The sequence below is a fragment of the Cnephaeus nilssonii genome (genome assembly GCF_951640355.1).
Source record: "Cnephaeus nilssonii genome assembly, chromosome: 15".
In the NCBI taxonomy this organism is placed as follows: Eukaryota; Metazoa; Chordata; class Mammalia; order Chiroptera; family Vespertilionidae; genus Cnephaeus; species Cnephaeus nilssonii.
Window position 1 is genome coordinate 62369504 of NC_137086.1, and position 18733 is coordinate 62388236.

Consider the following 18733-nt stretch of genomic DNA (forward strand, 5'->3'; position numbering starts at 1 on the left):
GATGAACCTCAGAGAACTGAGTAGGCTATACCATGAGGCTCCCTATGGTTGTTGAATATTGTCTAGAAGGGTCTCATCAGTTGGTTATGCTTATTTGCATTATAAGGGGTAAGAAGTGCACCATTTCAAAGGAGGTGTGAGCAGGGTTTATCCCTCTCAGGTAGAGCTGGCAGGCTCTTCCCTGACCGCCTCCCCTCCCCGTGGCTTCCTGGCAGCAGCCGGCGGCCACAAGCTGCCCTCCCAGCCCCTGTGACCTCATAGTCACACTACATTTGACATCATAAAGAGAATATCCCCTGGGACCTTCACGTGACCACCATGTTGTAAAAACTAAGACCACAGATTGAAGGTGTGGAGTATGACTCTGTCTTTCCCTCAGTCTGCATGTGCACGAGCCAGACCCGCACAGACCTGAGCTGCTTCCACACTGGAGCACACTATGGCCATGCCAGGCCTGCGGCCCAAGTCCACAAAAGAGGGAAGTAGAACCTGACCTGACAGCTTTCTTCAGTGCGTGAAGGGAGGGGCACGCTGAAAATGGTGACCGGGGTGGCGTGGCTATGCATTTTGTGGAGTTGACTTGTGACTAAGCCACATAAGTTGGCAAACTTGGAGGGCTGTTCAGAGACTTGTAAAGGTGTTTTATCCCCAGAGGTGATTGAAATGTAAGGGTCTTTTGTTGAGATTGTCTCCGCCCTCCCTCCTTGCCGCCTCCCCCCTCCCGCCCCCCCCCCCCCCCGGGGAAATTTATGTGATATGTAGCTCTATTTTGAAAGATTTTTTCCCTCTAAGTTTCATTTCGTTCCCAAAGGCCAGTTGACCCACTGTTCTGGCTCCTGCCTTTGACAGAGACTGTTAGAAGCCACACGCTGGATTCATGTGTCTGACAAGTAGCGAGGCTTGACTATGCGGCCTCGTAACTTAATGATTTTCTCGTCAGTTTTCTGAATTTTTGTCTATTTTCTTGTTGGTTTTGGTCTAGATGTTTTAACAAGATTAATATATTTAGTTTTCAATTTCAATACTGTTTTTTCCAAGAGAGATTTTATTATTTAAAATATTGTTGTTTTTCCCATTCATTTCTTTTTATGGTACTCTGTATGTTTTTGTACTTTTATATGACTTTTACATTTTTGAACAATCTAGTCATAATTCATTTAAATCATAATTAATATAAAGTCATTGTTAGATGGCTCATAAGTTAGTTTCTTAAGTGAATTGACATTCTGATGATTTGCTCAGCTATCAGTTGTGGTGTGTGTGTGTTTTGGTATTATGCTGGCTCATTTTAACAAGAGTTTTTAATCTGTTTTTTACTCTTTCTCCTCCTTTTTGCACTTGCCTCAGTCCATCCCTTGAGCCGCCTCATTGGCGTTTAGCGCTCTAGCTCCATGGTGACCCTGGAATATAGAACCAGAGGGTGGGTTAGAGATTCAGAGCCCCCTTCCCAGCCTGGCATTCTTTCAGGGGTGGGAGACCCTGAGACCAGTGCTGCTTCAGGCACGGAGCCCGCTCGGGCCCTGTCCTTCACGGAGCACTCATCACCCACCTGCCTCTCTAGGGGGAGCCAGCAAGCCTGCGGCTTCAGCCCTGCTCATCTGCTCACCGCTCTGTCCAATTTCATCTCCAGAAAAATGTCCACCCTGCATCTATTCCTTCTCCTTTCTGTGTATTTTATTTTAAACTATAACAACAACAGTACTATTTTTGTGTGACTTTGGAGGCAAGAGGATACATAAAAGCATGATCTATATTGTCTTGATTGATTGAAAGTAAAAATTGCTTTTTAAAAACAATTCCTCACATTTCCAAGACGCCTATATGCTCCTTGTGGTTGGAAGCAGATACAATTTTGAAATGATATTGCTTAATATTATCCTGTTAGTTAGACTTTTTCTTTTTTGTTTAAATATTAAAATATGGAATATGCCTTTTTGTGAACATATATTTACCGATCAATAAATATTTGTTGAGGGCACACTATGTGCCAGGCACTGTGCTAGGTGATAGGAATACAGTCGTGACTAAAACACTGTCCCTGCTCTGGGGGAGCTTACACTGCTAGGAGGAGCTAAGTGTGTAATATACAGGCACTGAGATGCAGGCAGAGGCATCCAGCCCTGAGGGTAGCAGCAGGTGCAGACAGACAGAGCCCAGAGCGGAGCCTAGGGCTCTGGGCTCTCACAGAACGCAGTTCCATCTGACATGTACACTGAGTGGCCAGATTACTATGATCTCTGAACGCATAATAATCTGGCCACTCAGTATATATATGTATATATTAGAGGCCCAGTACATGAATTCGTGCATGGGTGGGGTCTGGCCAGCCTGGCCAGGGGGAGGAGACATGGGCAGTTGGCCGGCCTGCCTGCTGGTCGAAATCCTGTTTGAGGGGACAATTAGCATATTAGCCTTTTATTATATAGGATATACACTGAGTGGCCAGATTATTATGCATTCAGAGATCATAATAATCTGGCCATTCAGTATATAACCCTGGCTGGTTTGGCTCAGTGGATAGAGCGTCAGCCTGTGGTCTGAAGGGTCCCAAGTTCAATTCCGGTCAGGGCACATGCCCGGGTTGCAGGCACATCCCCAGTGTGGGGTGTGCAGGAGGCAGCCAATCAGTGATTCTCTCTTATCATTGATGTCTCTCTCTCTCTCTCTCTCTCTCTCTCTCCCTCTCCCTTCTTCTCTGAAGTCAATTAAAAAAAAAAAAGAAACCCATAAACTGATAAGGAAAGTGGTCAAAAGATATTAACTATCATCGATATTCTCAAAAGAAAATTAAATTAAATATATGAAAAAGATGTATAACCCAAATAGTAATTTACAAGTAGCAACAATGAGATCCTGTTTCTCACTGTGCATCGATTGGACAGAGTTCATGAAGATAACACTGGTTCTGACAACAGTTCCCCAAACAGTTCTGTTTCCTTTTTATGTGGTGGTTATTTTATAAAGATATAGTTTTCAGAAGAAAAAAGGTTAGCAACGATATCTGATTTTTTTCTTAACTATTTTCTATATGTTATAATTTGCTACAATTATATTGACCTTAGAGTCAGGAAAGCATGCTGTGTAGCCATGTGGCGCCACCTTTGAAAGAACATGTCAGCTTATCCAATGACGCTTTCCTGTGCGTTGCGGTGTAGGTATTCCCTCTGGCACACGTGTGCAGCGACACGAACAAGATGACATTAATTAACCCCCAAGGAGTCAAGCTCAACATCTACAAGCAAAAGGTGGAGCAGGCAATCAAGTCCTATGAAAAGTGAGTGTTTTTTGGCTCTCGCGCACGGCTGTGGGATTTGTTTCTTTTGGTTTTTTTCTCCTGTTTTAGCTTAGATTTCTCATCTGGAGCAGCTGTTTAAAACTCGTCCGAGAGGAATATCCAATTCAGCAGCAGCAGCAGCAGCAAACACAGATACCCCTGGGTGTGGCACTGTGTTGAATACCTCACCCAAAAATGGTATTTCTAAGGTGTTTCCCACCACAAGTAAGCCAGACATCACTTCCCATAAGCAGGCACATGGGAAGCTCACAGCCCTTTGCCGATATGGTGGCATAAACTAGCTATTGTGGTCACACTTAGTGCCTGTGTGTGGGAGCCCTTCTGTTTCAATATTTTAAGAATGGAAGCAGCAATGGTGGCTTTGTGTGTCTGAGTACTAGCTCTGCATGGAGATTGCCAGGACCACCTGGGTTCTGGGGTGATTACTCTGCCGACTTTTTTAGTCTAAGGTCAAGGTTGCAGCCCTCAGATCCACGGGAGAAACACCAGTTGTAAGCTGGCCTGGGGACCATGTTAGTAACCTCTACTTACAGTCTCCAAAATGAGGGCACTGTCAGGGTCCCCATTCCACAGAATAGCTTCTCCCCAAGTCCAGGAAGAGAAGCTGCCTGAGTCTGGCCCAGGTGGTCTGGCTCCAGGTCTGTGCCAGCCCCCTCTCTGTGACAGGAGAGCAGGGCAGGATAAACCCCCCAAATCTGTTCTCAGAGCCCTGGTGACTGATGCTGGGCCGGGGGTTAGAAGAACGCCTCGTGGAGAGTGACAGTGTTCTCCCACCTCATTTACTGAAGCAGTTTTTTCATGGGTACCCGCTCACACCCGGGCCAGCGCTCTGTGCCCTGCCCTGCAGGAAGCCGGTGGGTACCGACGGAGCATGGGCACAGGCCTGGCAGGAGCCCTGCGAGAAGCATCGCTGGTTAGTGATGAGAAGGAGCCCGCCCACCTCCAGAAACCATCAGGCCCCAACTTCCTCCTTTCTTCTTGGGGTGACAAGCATCTCTGCAGACTGCTCAGTGATGAGGTTTAGTCTCAGCATCGCCATCTAGCTGTGGGGGCGAGCAAGGCCCTCGTTAGTCCGCCCTCCCAGAGGCTTCGTTTGGAAAACGAGGTCTCTACAGTGTGACCCGCCCCTGTTCTGGGTGACCCCGGTAACCTCCTTTGCTCAGAGAATCGAGGCAGAAGAAAGTCTAAAGAAGCAAACTAACGCCATACTTATGTTTACTTTGGAAGAAAAACAGCGTGTCTTCATGCAGCGATCCTGAGGCCCAGCTTGTTGCTGCCTCTCCTCGGCCGGGTCTTTCCTGGCTGAGCTGGGAGCTGCCCCTCCTTGCTTCGGGGCTTCTGAGCGATGGAGCGAGGAGCGTGGGCCCGCGGTGACGGAAACCGGCCCGCGCTCTCCCTGCGCTGCCCTTCAGAACCTGGGCTCAGCCTTCTGCTATGAAACGAGGCATTGGTGCTAATTGTTTTCAATTGTTTTTTAAACAGGCGCTTGAACAAAATTGTTTGGCGAGCATTATCTCAAGAGGAAAAAGAAAAGTAAGCCAGTTCCTCACTTTTAAAAAAAAAATTTGGTGTCATTTACATAACCTACAACTAACTTTTTTAAGTGAACAATTCAATGGTATTTAAATTATTCAAAATGTTGTACAAACTACTGCCTCCCTCTAGTTTCAAAACTATCCTATCACCTCAGAAAAATTTCTTGTACCCATTAAGTAATCCTTCCCCTCCCCCTCTCTCTAAACTTGCCTATTCTGGATATATCATATGAAAGAAATCATACATTGTGTGATTTTCTGTGTCTGGCGTCCTTTACTTAGTGTAAAAATTTAATATTTTCAAGGTTCATCCAAGTTGTAGCGTATGCAGTACTTTATTCCTGTTCATTGCAGAGTAGTGATCCATTGTGTTTGCGTATCCGCCGATGGGTGTTGTTCCCACCGTGAGCAATGCTGCAGTGTACATTCACGCAGAAGCCTCGGTGTGCACATGGGTTTTCATTTCTCTTGAGAGCATGGCTAAGAGTGGTTTGCTGGGTCACAGGGCAATTCTATGTTTAACTTTTGAGGAGCCACCAAATTGTTTGCCACAGCAACTGCCCCATTTTACATTCCCCCAGCAATATGAGAGGTTCTTGTTCTCCCACAATCCTTGCTTATTTTCCTTCTTTTCTGTAAACGGAAGCCATCCTAATGGGTGTGAAGTGATGCCACTGTAGTTTTCATTTCCACTTCCTTCGGGACCAGTAATGCGAGCATCTTTCATGTGGCCATATGTGTATCCTCAGCGGAATATCTATCCAAGTCCTTCAGCCATTTTTAAACTGAATTGTTCGTCCTCTTGTTGTTGATTGGAAGAGTTCTGGATGTTCAACCTTTATCAGGTCAATATTTTAACATTCTTGATAATTTCCCTTTTCTCCCCAGAAGTTTTTAATATTTGTGATATTGATTTAACTACTTTTTCTTATACTTATGGTGTCAAACCTAAGAATTCAATCCATTGCCAAATATAAGGTCATGAATATTTACCCCTGCGATCTCTTCTAATACTTTTCTGGCGTGAGCTCTTACACTGAGGTCATTGATCAATTCTGAGTGAATTTTCATATATGGAGTGAGGTTGTCTCCATCTGAAATAGAGAGAGTTTCACTTCTTTCCAATTTGTAGGCCTTTTGTTTTTCTTCTTGTCTAGTTATCTGGACACGACTCCCTGTACCTGGTTGAATGAATGCCAGTGGTGAAGGGGGCATCTTGTCCAGTTATCTGGACACGACTCCCTGTACCTGGTTGAATGAATGCCAGTGGTGAAGGGGGCATCTTGTCTTGTTCCTGATCACAGGGGAATGCTTTCAATCTCTCACCACTAAGTGGCGTGTTCCGAGTTTTTCATAAATGCCCTTTACCATATAAGGAAGTTCCCTTCTACTCCTAGTTTGCTCATTGTTTTTATCATAAGGGGTATTTGTTGGATTTTGTAAAATGCTTTTCCTACATCTATTGAGGTGATTGTGTGGGTTTTCCCCTTGTTCTGTTGATGGGCTGTGGTGCATTAAATCAATTGATTACCTCAGGTTGAACCACCTTGCGTGCTTGGGTTAAATCCCACTTGGGTCATAGTGTTTTTAATGCTCTGTCTGATTTGGTCTGCTACCATTGTGTTGAGGCTATTTACCCCTATATTCCTAAAGGGAACTGGTCTTGTAGCTTTCTTTTCTTTAGTTTCTTTGCCTGGTGTTGGCACTGAGATAATGCTGGCCGTTTTAAAGTGGTTCCTTTGATGGGGCCATCTTTCTCCATTTCTTTGTATGCCTTAGCATCTTTAGCTGAGTTTAGAGCATTTGAAAGGAACAGATGCCTCTCCCAGTCATTATACCAGTAAACTGTCTTCTTAGAGGGAAGACCTTGAGCAGCCATCCAGGCTGGAGATCCCAGGAACCTCTCAACTCCTTCCTGGGGATGTGTCTTCTCCAGGCCTGTGTGTGTCATTTCCCAGGGGGTTGCCCCTGTTTCTTTTCAGGAGCCACGATCTCGCCCTCCCCTCGTGTCTGGGGTTGGTGCTGCAGGATCTCTGGAGCTCTGACAGCTATGGACTTGCCTTTGTTCTCAGCTGCCCCTAACCCGGAATCCAAGTGAACAGCCCTTCCGGTCAGCACTGTGAGTCAGACGAGACAGAAACCAGTCCCTCTGGCAGACCCCAACAAGCCGGAGCGTTGGGGGCATATTCCCCTTTCTCTTTCCCTCCCAAGGAAGAAATTTTTCTCTCAATTGTGTTGCATTGTGCCTGGGGAGAGGGAGGGCTAGGCCAGGCAAAATGCAATAAACTTTCCTACCCGCTTCAGTGCCTGCTCTTCTTGGGTTTGTGGCATGCTGAAGCTCTAAGTGGTTTCTGGAATTCTCTCGAAGGCGATTTGGTCCTATATTGTTGATAAGTCAGTATCTCTATGGGGAAACAAAGGCCTGGGGTTTCTTATTCCACATTCTCCAAGTTAGATTTTTACCAGGAATTTTTGCTGTCATCTGGAGACAAGTTTGTTTGTGGATTGAGTCCTGTGGTTGTGCTGGGTTTGCACTCTTCCTGCAACACCCTGCGTCTAAGGAGGCGACGCTCTCAGCAGTCAGAGAAGGACAGTGATGAAGTGAGCTCTCTCCCCACCCCACTCCCTCTCTCTCCTTCCGCCGTGTGTGACTCCCTAGTAGTGGACTCCAGGACCTGGGCCATCCCCCCACCTGTTCATCAGCTCATAGAAAGTCCAGCTTCTGTCCCCTGTGCACCCAAACCCCGAACCGGGGAAGTGGAGGCATGTTTAGGCTTCCAAGGAGGAGAGCAGTATGGCTAAAATGAGCAAGTGGAAGAATTACCGCACTGAGGCAGACAGTGGGTTTTGTTTAGTTTTTCTTCTCCTTTGTTTTCCAGAGTCACTGCTAAGGGACAGTTGTGTGAACTTTCTTTGAAGCACATTTTTGGTTCTGCCAAATGTTAGGCCTAGGGAGGAAGAAATGGGTTCTAAATATGCCAAAAGGAAATTGTTGAAAAAAAAGTCATGTGTGTCAAACTTCTTTAAAATCAGATAATCAAATTAGGTCATGAGGAAGAGTTCAGACCTTACCTTACAGAGACGGTTATGTTTAACTGGGGCAAGCTACCACGAGGGTGTGGCTGCGATTCTGTTAACTGACACCCAGCACCGGCTTTGATGGATGTTACTCGGGAGAGAGTTTACTAAAAACCATCTTTCCATATTTTTCCGATTATGGTCACTTTCTTTGTTCTTTTGTTGTTCTTCCTTTTTCTTTCTTAGGCTAGATGCAAACAAACCAATGCGATACTTGGAAAACAAGGCAGCTTTAAATGAGGCGTTAGAACGGCTGAATTGGCCCATTTCACTGAAAGAGCTGTCGATGCTGGAGAATGAAATCCTAGCTGGGAAGATGTACATCCAGCAGGCCATGGAGCTGCAGGAGGCCGCCATGAAGGAGGACAGTGTGAGCCGGGCACCTGCCGAGGTGGGTACCGTGGAGGTGTCTGTGTGTCCTCCCTCCCTCCCGGCCAGTCCCTGCCATCCCTGTGCTGGCCTGCCTTCTCTCTCCCACCCACCACACTGATTGCTGAGAGACTTAGCGCCAACCCAGTGAAGGTCCAAGGACTTCTTTCAGCAGGAATTAAATGCTGTTTGATTTTACTGTGGCCTTATTTTTAAAACAGTACATCTTTTAACTGCAAAATAAAACTAAGCAGAAGTATAATGTCATGATTAAAAGCCTGGATTTGCTGTAAGTCAGAGCAAGGTCCAAATTCAGATCTGCCACTAATCCCAGTGTGATCTTGGCCAATTACTCTGTCACTCTAAATTTTAGTTTTTGTTGTTTATTTGTTTAATCTTTTGTTTTTATTGTTGACACTATTACAGATGCCCCTGTGTCCACCTCTATCCAGACCCCACCCTCCCCTCCCTCTGGCCCTCACCACATTGCTGTCTGTGTCCATGAGCTATGCATATATGTTCTTTGGCTATTCTCTTCACCTTTTTCCATCCCATTCATCCCACCATCCTCCTCTGACATCTGTCAGTCTGTTCCATGTATACATGCCTCTAGTTCTATTTTGTTCATTAGATTCCACAAATAAGTGAGATCATATGGTATTTGTCTTTCTCTGACTGGCTTGTTTCGCTTAATGTAATAATCTCCAGGTCCATACAGGCTGTTGCAAAACATAAGAGTTCCTTGTTTTTTATTGCCACGTAGTATTTCCATTGTGTAAATGTGCCACAGCTTTTTTATCCACTCATCTATCAATGCAACTTGGGCTGTTTCCAGATCTTGGCTATTGTAAACAACACTGCTATAAACATAGGGGTGCATATATTCTTTTTGACTGGTGTTTCAGGATTCTTAAGATATATTCCCATTAGTAGGATTTCAGGTTCAAGTAGTAGTTCCATTTTTTATTTTTTGAGGAAATTCAACACTTTCCCACAGTGGCTGCACCAGTCTGCATTCCCACCAGCAGTGCACAAGGGTTCCCTTTTCTCCACATCCTCACCAGAACTTTTTTGTTGATTTTTTCTTTGTTTTTATTTTTTAATTAAAAAAAATTACTGTTGAAAGTATTACAAATGACCCCCTTTTCCCCCCATTCACCCCTTCTAGCCCACCCCTACCCCCACCCCAAGCCTTCACCACCCTATTGTCTGTGTCCATGGGTTATGCATATATGCATACAAGTTTGGGTTTATCTCTTCCCACACACCCAACCTCCCCCGCCTTCCCTCTGAGAGTCCATAGTCTGTTCTATGCTTCTATGTCTCTGTATCTATTTTGTTCATCAGTTTATTTTGTTCATTAGATTCCACATATGAGTGAGATTGTGTGATACTTGTCTTTCTCTGACTGGCTTATTTCATTTATCATGATACTCTCCGGGTCCCTCCATGCTGTCTCAAAGGGTAAGAGATCCTTCTTTTTTACTGCTTCATAGTATCCCATGGTGTAAATATAATACAACTTCTTTATCCACTCATTTATTGATGGGCTCTTGGGCTGTTTCCAGATCTTAGCTATTATAAATTGCCCTTCTATGAATATAGGGGTGCATGCATTCCTTCTGATTGGTGTTTCGGATTTCTTGGGATATATTTCTAGAAGTGGGATCATTGGGTCAAATAGCAGTTCCATATTTAATTTTTTTTAGGAACCTCCATACTGTTTATCATAATGGCTGCACTAGTCTGCATTCCCACCAGCAGTGTGTACTAGCAGTGTACTTTTCTCCACATCCTCACTAGCACTTGTCATTTGTTGATTTGTTGATGGTAGCCATTTTGACAGGTGTGAGGTGATACCTCATGGTCATTTTAATCTGCATCTCTCTGATGATCAGTGACTGAGCATTTTTTCATAATGTCTCTTGGCCTTCTGTATGTCCACTTTGGAGAAATGTCTATTTAGGTCCTTTGCCCATTTTCTTCCTTGTTGTTGTATAAGTTTCTTACATATTTTGGATGTTAACTCTTTATCAGATGTATCTTTGCCAAATATATTCTCCCATACAGTGGGCTCCCTTTTCATTTTGTTGATGTTTTCTTTTGCTGTGTAGAAGCTTTTTATTTTGATGTAGTCCCATTTGTTTATTTTCTCCTTAGTTTCTCTTGCCCTAGGAGATATATCTGCAAACATATTGCAACAAGAGGTGTCTGAGATTTTGCTGCCTATGGTTTCTTCTAGAATTTTTATGGTTTCATGACTTACATTTAAGTCTTTTATCCATTTTGAGTTTATTCTTGTGTAGGTATAAGTTGGTGGTCTAGCTTCTTTTTTTTTTTGCATGTATCTGTCCAGTTTTCCCAGCATCATTTATTGAAGAGATTGTCTTGACTCCATTGTATGTTCATGCCTCCTTTGTCAAATATTAATTGAGCATAATGGCTTGGGTCAATTTCTGGGATCTCTGTTATGTTCCACTGATCTATATGTCTGTTCTTGTGCCAGTACTAGGCTGTTTTGAGCACAGTGGCTTTGTAGTATAATTTGATATCTGGTATTGTGATCCCTCCAACTTTGTTCTTCTTCATCAAGATTGCTGTGGCTATTTAGTATCTTTTTTGATTCCATATAACTGTTTGGAGTATTTGTTCTAGATCTGTGAAATATGCTATTGGTATTTTAATAGGGGTTGTATTGAATCTATAGATTGCTTTGGATAGTATGGACACTTTAATGATGTTAATTCTACCAATCCATGAACACAGTATGTTCTTTCATTTGTTTATATCTTCCACTATCTCTTCTTTCAACATCCTCTAGTTTTCCAAGTACAAGTCTTTTACCTCCTTGGTTAAATTTATTCCTAAGTATTTTAATTTTTTGTTGCAATGGTAAATGGGATTGTTTAGTTTCTTTTTCTGAGAATTCACTATTGGTGTATAAAAATGCTATAGATTTATGGGTGTTAATTTTCTATTCTGTTACATTTCCAAATTCATTTATTAAATCTAGTAGTTTTTTTTTATAGAGTCTTCAGGGTTTTCTATGTATAGTATCATGTCATCTGCAAATAATGAGAGTTTTACATCCTCCTTTCCAATTTGGATGTCTTTTATTTCTTCTTCTGGTCTGACCACTATGGTATAACCAAGACTTCCAGAACTATGTTGAACAAGAAAGAGGGCATCCCTGTCTTGTTCCTGTTCTTAGGGGAAATGGTTTTAGGTTTTGCCCATTGAGTATGATGTTGGCTGTAGGTTTGTCATATATGGCCTTTATTATGTTGCGGTATGATCCCTCTATTCTCACTTTTTAAAAATTTCTTTATTGATTAAGGTATTACATATGTGTCTTTCTCCCCCCATTGCCCCCCCACTCATGTCCTCACCCCCCTGTTGTCTGTGTCCATTGGTTAAGCTTATATGCATGCATACAAATCCTTTGGTTGATCTCTCCCCCTTACCCCCTCCCTCCCCTACCTTCCCTCTGAGGTTTGATGGTCTGATAGATGCTTCTCTGTCTCTGGATCTGTTTTTGTTAATCAGTTTTATGTTTTTCATTATATTCCATAAATGAGAGAGATAATGTGAAATTTATCTTTCTCTGACTGGCTTATTTCACTTAGCATAATGCTCTCCAGTTCCATTCATGCTGTTGTAAATGGTAAGAATTCCTTCTTTCTTACTTTGCTGAGTTTTTATCAAAAATGGGTCTTGGATTTTGTCAAATGCTTCTTCTGTGTCTATTGATATGATCATGTGATTTTTGTCTTGCAATCTGTTTATGTGCTGTATCACATTTATTGATTTGCAAATATTGTACCAGCCTTGCATCCCTGGAATAAATCCCACTTGGCCATGATGTATGATCTTTTTAATGTATTGCTGGATCCAATTTGCTAATATTTTGTTGAGGATTTTAGCATCTATGTTCATCTGGGAATTGTCCTGTAATTCTCTTTTTTTGTCATGTCTTTATCTGGTTTTGGAATTAGGGTAATGCTGGCCTCATAGAAAGAATTTGGAAGTGTTCCTTCCTCTTGAATTTTTTGGAACAGTTGGAGGAAAATAAGGGTTAGTTCTTCTTTGAATATTTGGTAAAACTCCCCTGTGGAACCATCCAGACCAGGGCTTTAGTTTGCTGGGAGTTTTGTTTGTTTTTTTATTACTGCTTCAATTTCGTCAGTAGTTATTGGCCTATTCAGGTTTTCTGATTCTTCCTGATTGAGTTTTGGAAGGTTGGATTTTTCTAGGAATGTGTCTATTTTGTCCAGGTTGTTCTGTTTGTTGGAATAAAGTTGTTCATAGTATTTTTTTTTTATAATCCTTTGTATTTCTGTGGGGTCTGTTGTTACTTCACCTCTTTCATTTCTGATTTTGTTTCTTTGGGTCCTCTCTCTGTTTCTTGGTGAGCCTGGCTAGAGGTTCATCAATCTTGTTTATCCTTTCAAAGAACGAGCTGTTGGTTTTATTGATCTTTTGTATATGTATTTTTTTGTCTCTATGTCATTTATTTCTGCTCTGAACTTTTATGCTTCCTTTTACTTACTCTGGGCTTTTCTTGTTGTCCTCTTTCTAGTTCTTTAAGTTGTAGTAGTGTTAGATAACTTATTACCAGTGTTTCTTGTTTGTTTGTTTTTGTTTTGTTTTTTTGTTTTTGAGGTAGGCCTGTAGTGCTATGAATTTCTCTCTCAGGAATGCTTTCACTGTTTCCCATAGATTTTTGGATTGCTATATGCTCATTTGCATTTGTTTCCAGAATGTTTTTTGTTTGTTTGCTTGTTTGTTTTAATCCTCACTGGAAGATATTTTTCTATTGACTTTTAGAGAGAGAGGAAGAGAGAGGGAAAGACAGAGAGAAATATCGATGTGAGAGAACCACATCGATTGGTATCCTCTTGCACGCACCCTGACCAGGGCCTGGGCTGGGGAGGATCCTGCAACCAAGGTATGTGCCCTTGACCAGAATCAACCCCGGGACTCTCTGTTCTGCAGGCCAATACTCTATCCACTGAGCCAAACCAAATAAGGGCCAGGATGTTTTTTATTTCTTCTTTGATCTATTTGGTAACCATTCATTTTTAATAGCATGTTATTTAGCCTTCATGTATTTGGTTGTTTTTGAGTGTGTTTATTGTAGCTGATTTATAATTTCATGCCATTGTGGTCTGAGAAGATGCTTGATATGATTTCAATCTTCTTGAACTTGTTAAGACTTATTTTGTGTCCTAACATACGGTCTATCTTGTGAATGACCTATGTGCACTTGAGAAGCACATATATTCTGCTGCTTTGGGTGAAATGCTCTGAAGATATACATCTGATCCAGTGTGTCATTTAAGGTTACCGTTGCCTTGTTGATTTTTTTGTCTGGAAGATCTATCATTGATGACAGTGGGGTGTAAATGTCCCCTACTATGACTGTATTGCTGTCGATCTCTCCCTTAAAGTCCAACAAGATTTTCTGTATATATTTGGGTGCTCCTATATTGGGTGCATATATGTTTACCAGGGTTATTTCCTCTTGTTGGATCAATCCCTTTAGTATTATGTAGTGACCTTCTTTGTCTCTTTTATGGCTTTATTTTTAGGTCTGTTTTGTCAGATATGAGTATTGCTACCCCAGATTTGTTTTTTTCATTTCCATTTGCATGGAATATTTTTTTCCATCCCTTCACATTCATCCTGTGTGAATCTTTTGTTCTGAGGTGGGTCTCTTGTAGACAGCATATAATTGGGGAATGTTTTTGTATTCATTCAGCTACCCTATGTCTTTTGATTGGAGCATTTGATCATTTATATTTAAGGTTATTATTGATAGGTATTTATTTATTGCCATTTTTTCTTTATACCTATGTTCCTCTATTTCTCTGTTTCTTCTTAATGCAATCCCTTTAACATTTCTTTTTTTTAAAATATATTTTATTGATTTTTTTACAGAGAGGAAGAGAGAGGGATAGAGAGTTAGAAACATCGATGAGAGAGAAACATCAATCAGCTGCCTCTTGCACACCCCCCACTGGGGATGTGCCCACAACCAAGGTACATGCACTTGACCGGAATCGAACCTGGGACCTTTCAGTCCGCAGGCCGACGCTCTATCCACTGAGCCAAACCGGTTTCGGCCCTTTAACATTTCTTGCAGTGCTAGTTTAGTGGTACTGAACTCCTGGGTGCGCGCACTTCTCAGGGCTGTGACTGGCAAGGAAGCTGGAGTCTGTGGCTTCCTGAAAGAGAGCCCAGGAGAAAAAGAGTGGCAGGAAAATGCACAGGAGGGAGGGTATGGGTGAGACTGGGTGAGGTGATACTGAGAGGATGAAGGAAAGAAGAGAGACCTTGGATTTGAAAACATCACGTTGGGCTGTGACTTTTACACCCTATGGGAGAAAATTAGTTGGGGAGACTTAGAGGGAAATTTCTTGGAGTTGTTTAAAATGAAATCAGAATAAGTAGAGTTTGTTATCTTTGTTTCCAATAATAATCGGGCCAGTTGTCATTCTTGCGTTGTCGTCCATCCTTTTACAATGATCAGTGTTCCCTCCGTACAGGGAGAAGGGAGGCATCACACCTTTCTCCTGCCACCGGTGAAAGTTTAGTCTGTGGGGCTGATGCATGGTCTGGTGGGGAGCCTAACTCAGCAGGGACTGGCACTGTTCTCCGGGTGTGAGGGTGGGAAATGGGAGCTGGATTGTGCACCATTGCTGTTGCCATTTGAGGAAGAATGGCAGCTGCACACCCAGGCACACCTCGGTGATAAGTTAACGTCTGGAAACAGGACCCAGCGCGCTCCTGAGGAGTGATGTGAGGACATGGGACCAGGGTGGGACTCAGAGGGCATGAGGCTCCTGATGGGACAGAGAGGGAAACAAAGAGAAGATGCTCACCGCATGATTGAGCCGCCATTAGCTGGGGGTTAAAGAGAAAATCCTGCTCAGGGACACCAGCCGCTGAAGGGAATCAAAAGAAAGGAAGGAAAACTCCCACAAACACTCAGTAGTATCTACAAAGTTGCCGTCTAGTATCTGATGTTCAGGAATAGAAAGGTGGGATCAACTCTAGGGATCCCCGAGGGGACAAAAGTCTCTTCATGCTGATGCCCGAGGCACCCCCGCTGGAGATGCGCTGCTGGCCCTCAGCTCTCTCCTGTCCCTGGGGTCTCTCTTCCACAGTCATGGCTCTACCCTGAACAGGTGTGGGCTGGCCACCGACCTCCACATCTGGAGAGCCACGTGGAGGCCTTATCAGTGGGGTGCAGGCAGGAAACAGACTCCCATTCAGTTGGTCCAAGTGCAGGAACGTTAGTGAAGGGACTTCCTGCAGAGCTGGAGGTAGATCTAAGGCAGCCCCGGGGGTCTGAGGCCCCCAGCAATGGCGAGAGCAGGGAGTTGAAGGGGCGGCAGGAAGTAGTGCTGCTGGGTCCCGTCAGCACTGGTCCCGAGCAGGGAGTAGAGCTGGAGAGACAGGGCGGGAGGCGCAGAGCCAGTGCCCAGCCTGTCCTCCCACACCCTCTGACCTGCCTCCCGTGGCCTCGCCCCTCCAGAAGCAGCCCGCAAGGGAGCAGGGTGGGTCGTCCCCGGGGTCAGCCTCCTGGGGCAGGGAGCAGGGCAGGGCAGAGAATGGATTTGTGGGCAGATGGGTGGAGTGGAGTAACCAGCTCAGAGATCTCTTAAAAAAAGTTTTCTTAAAGGCGCAGCATCTGTTTTTGGTGCAGAGCCTGTGTGAGGTATAGCACAGCCATGGCAGATAGCTGGTGTGGGCCACGCTCCAGGCGGGGACACCAAGGTGGCTCCAATGTGCGGTGTGTTCACCTCTGGAGTAGCAGCAGGCACGGGTAACTGTACCAGCGCCATCACACCGCAGATCCCAAAGGTGTGGTGATTTTCAGATTTAAGTGTTGTAAACATCTCAAACTTTTTTCATTTTGATTTTTTCCTAAAAGAGCAAGGAGGGAGTATTCCCTGAGATGTTACAAGTTTGCTCTTCAAGCTGGGGAAATAATTTTATCAACATCTAATGTAATTGATTAGGTCTTTGCTGCTACCAAACATATACACGTGCACGCGCACACACACACACGCACACACACACGGGCACACACATACGCACACACAGTTCATCCTTTCACAGGAGGTGATGTTTGATTAGAGCTGTGGTTAACGGCACAGTCAGGCTGCGCGGTGGAGAGGACAGCTGAGCGCTGGCTTCCAGGCCGGGCTCCCTGCTGCCGCTGTGTCCTGTGCTTCCGAGGGCCACTCACTCAGCCCCGGAGCCACCGCCTGAGAGGCGGCAGCCACCTGGCGGCTGCTCTGCTCGGGAAGCACCCTGAGAGCAAGCAGAAGCTCCATAGAATCTGGGGTCGAGTTTCTCACTCTGTGTTTTCTAAAGTGCCATTGCTCCCTGAGGAGGAGAAGGGGAAAACAACTCCCAGCAGCACTCCCCTCCACCCGCTTGGACCTTAAAGCAAGGCTACGTAAGGACCCAGGACTTCAGAAAGGAGACTCTCCTGCCTGCAGCTCCCCCTTGAGCCCTGGGCCCACATGCCTTACCCTGAATGTCCCCATGAGCCCAGTGTCAACCTGCTGTGTCTCTGAGAGGTTTCGAGAGGAGACTTAGCTCCCTCTTCAGAAGGACGGAATTTTCTCCTCAGAGCATCGCTCACTGGCACAGTAGCTTGCCCCCTGTTAAAAGGCAAACGCCCTGGGAAGGGAAGCACACGGAAGCCTTCCAACTCTACAGTGAGTCCACACTCCAGGGCCTGGAGGGCTGGCAGGAGATGGCCACTCCTGGCTCACACTTTCCCGTAAGGTCTTTTTCTCAATCTCTGTCCAGAACCCATTTAAAGGGCTGCAGGCCCTGGATACGCTGGGGGTCGGGGGTGAGGAAACCCCTCTCCATCTGAAGAAGAGGAAGAATGAGGTCAGAAAGCGCTCCAGGCTGGCCCATCCTCCTCACCCAGGTGTTACAGGGAGTTGAATTAACAACAGAGACATGTGCTAATGCTCTGGTCTTAGAAGCAGGTGCCTTAGAGAGAGGAGAGGTCAAAGCACCTGCCCTTCATGTGAGTCTTGATTGCAGCAGCCGCAGGCTGTCCATGGGCCCAGCAGCGCACTGGAGCTGCAGTGTGGCAGCATTCTGGTGATTTGGGGCAGGAAAAACTCATTCGTGATGGTTTTATAGCAAGGTTTTGAGCCCCAAACCACTTCTACTTAGATCCTAGAAATGCATTTTGTCCCTGATGTGGAAGCATGTTGTTTGTTAAATGGAAAATGTTAAGCCTTAAACATTTAGTAGGCGCACTGTCCCCTCCGATGCAAACTGGAGAGCGTGAGTTTGAAGTGAAGTAATGAAGTGAAAGGAGCGTGGCATCATTTTGCCTCCTGCTCTACATCGCCTGGTAACTGAATCTGGCAAAGAAGTGAATTAGGATTCTCTGGGGTTGGAGGCAAGGCAAAATCAAATACCCAGTGGACAGCATCCTGGCTGCCAGCATCCTTGCCCACCCCACTTCCTCCTCACTGAAGCCGCGCACGCTGCTCTCAGGCACCTAAGCGTGAGCTGTGCGGGCTCATTGAGTTAGTGTTGGCACTTCCTGTTCTCTCCATCCCGTCTGACTTGCACTCCATGGATTTCTTTTTATAACTCAACTAGAGGCCTGATGCACGAAATTTGTGCAAGGGGCTTGGCCCTTGCAGCCATGGCGGCTTGACTCAGCTCTCACAGCCCTGGCTTTGTCAGGAAGGTCATCCAGCTGTCCGGTCTAATTAGCATATTATGCTTTTATTATTACAGACTAGAGGCCCATTGCATGAAGAGATTTGTGCAATAGGCCTTCCTTCCCTTGGCTTCCAGCATCGGTTTTCCTCTGGCACCCGGGACCCAGGCCTTTGCTCCAGCCAGAGTCTGCCTTCTTTGTCTTTGCTGCAGGCTCTGGCCAGAGTCTGCAGTCTTTGTCTTCGCTGTGGCCAGAGTGCTGCTCCTGTAGATCCCTTCGGCCCCCCCGCCCTCCCCCCGTCATAGAATGGGTCCTGCCCTGCCCTGCCACTCCGAGCCTGGAGCAGCTGGGCGGCCGCCATCTTTGTCCTTCTAATTTGCATATTCCCTCCTGGTTGGCTGGTGGGTGTAGCAGAGTGATGGTCAATTTGCATGTTTCTCTTTTATTAGTGTAGATGACATACATATATTTTGTGTGTGCATAGGGGAGATGTGGCAGGAAAGGGTCAGGGCTGTCCAGTATCTCTACAGTCTCGGGTATGATATCATCTTTCTGAAGTGCTGCTGTCCACAGTGTGGCTGGAGGGGGGCACGTCTGCTGCCCTGATTGTGCCTTCCATCCAGGAGACCAGTGCTCTGGGCCTGGAATGAGCCCTTGCATTGAAGCTGGCCCATCGGTTGGTTTCGCGTGGCTCCGCTACTAGATCCATGTGGTAGCTGAACCGAGAGCAGCCAGGACGAATCT

General features: G+C 45.0%; 1 protein-coding gene across 1 annotated transcript in view; it reads left to right on the forward strand.

The window, feature by feature from the left end:
- The window catches only part of VWA3B (von Willebrand factor A domain containing 3B), a 147034-nt gene that overhangs the window by 110942 nt on the left and 17359 nt on the right, over positions 1-18733 (forward strand). The window contains exons 20-22 of the mRNA XM_079792069.1: positions 3156-3274; positions 4778-4828; positions 8095-8299. Coding sequence (XP_079648195.1) covers positions 3156-3274; positions 4778-4828; positions 8095-8299 — 375 coding nt within the window. The remainder of the gene's footprint in view (positions 1-3155; positions 3275-4777; positions 4829-8094; positions 8300-18733) is intronic.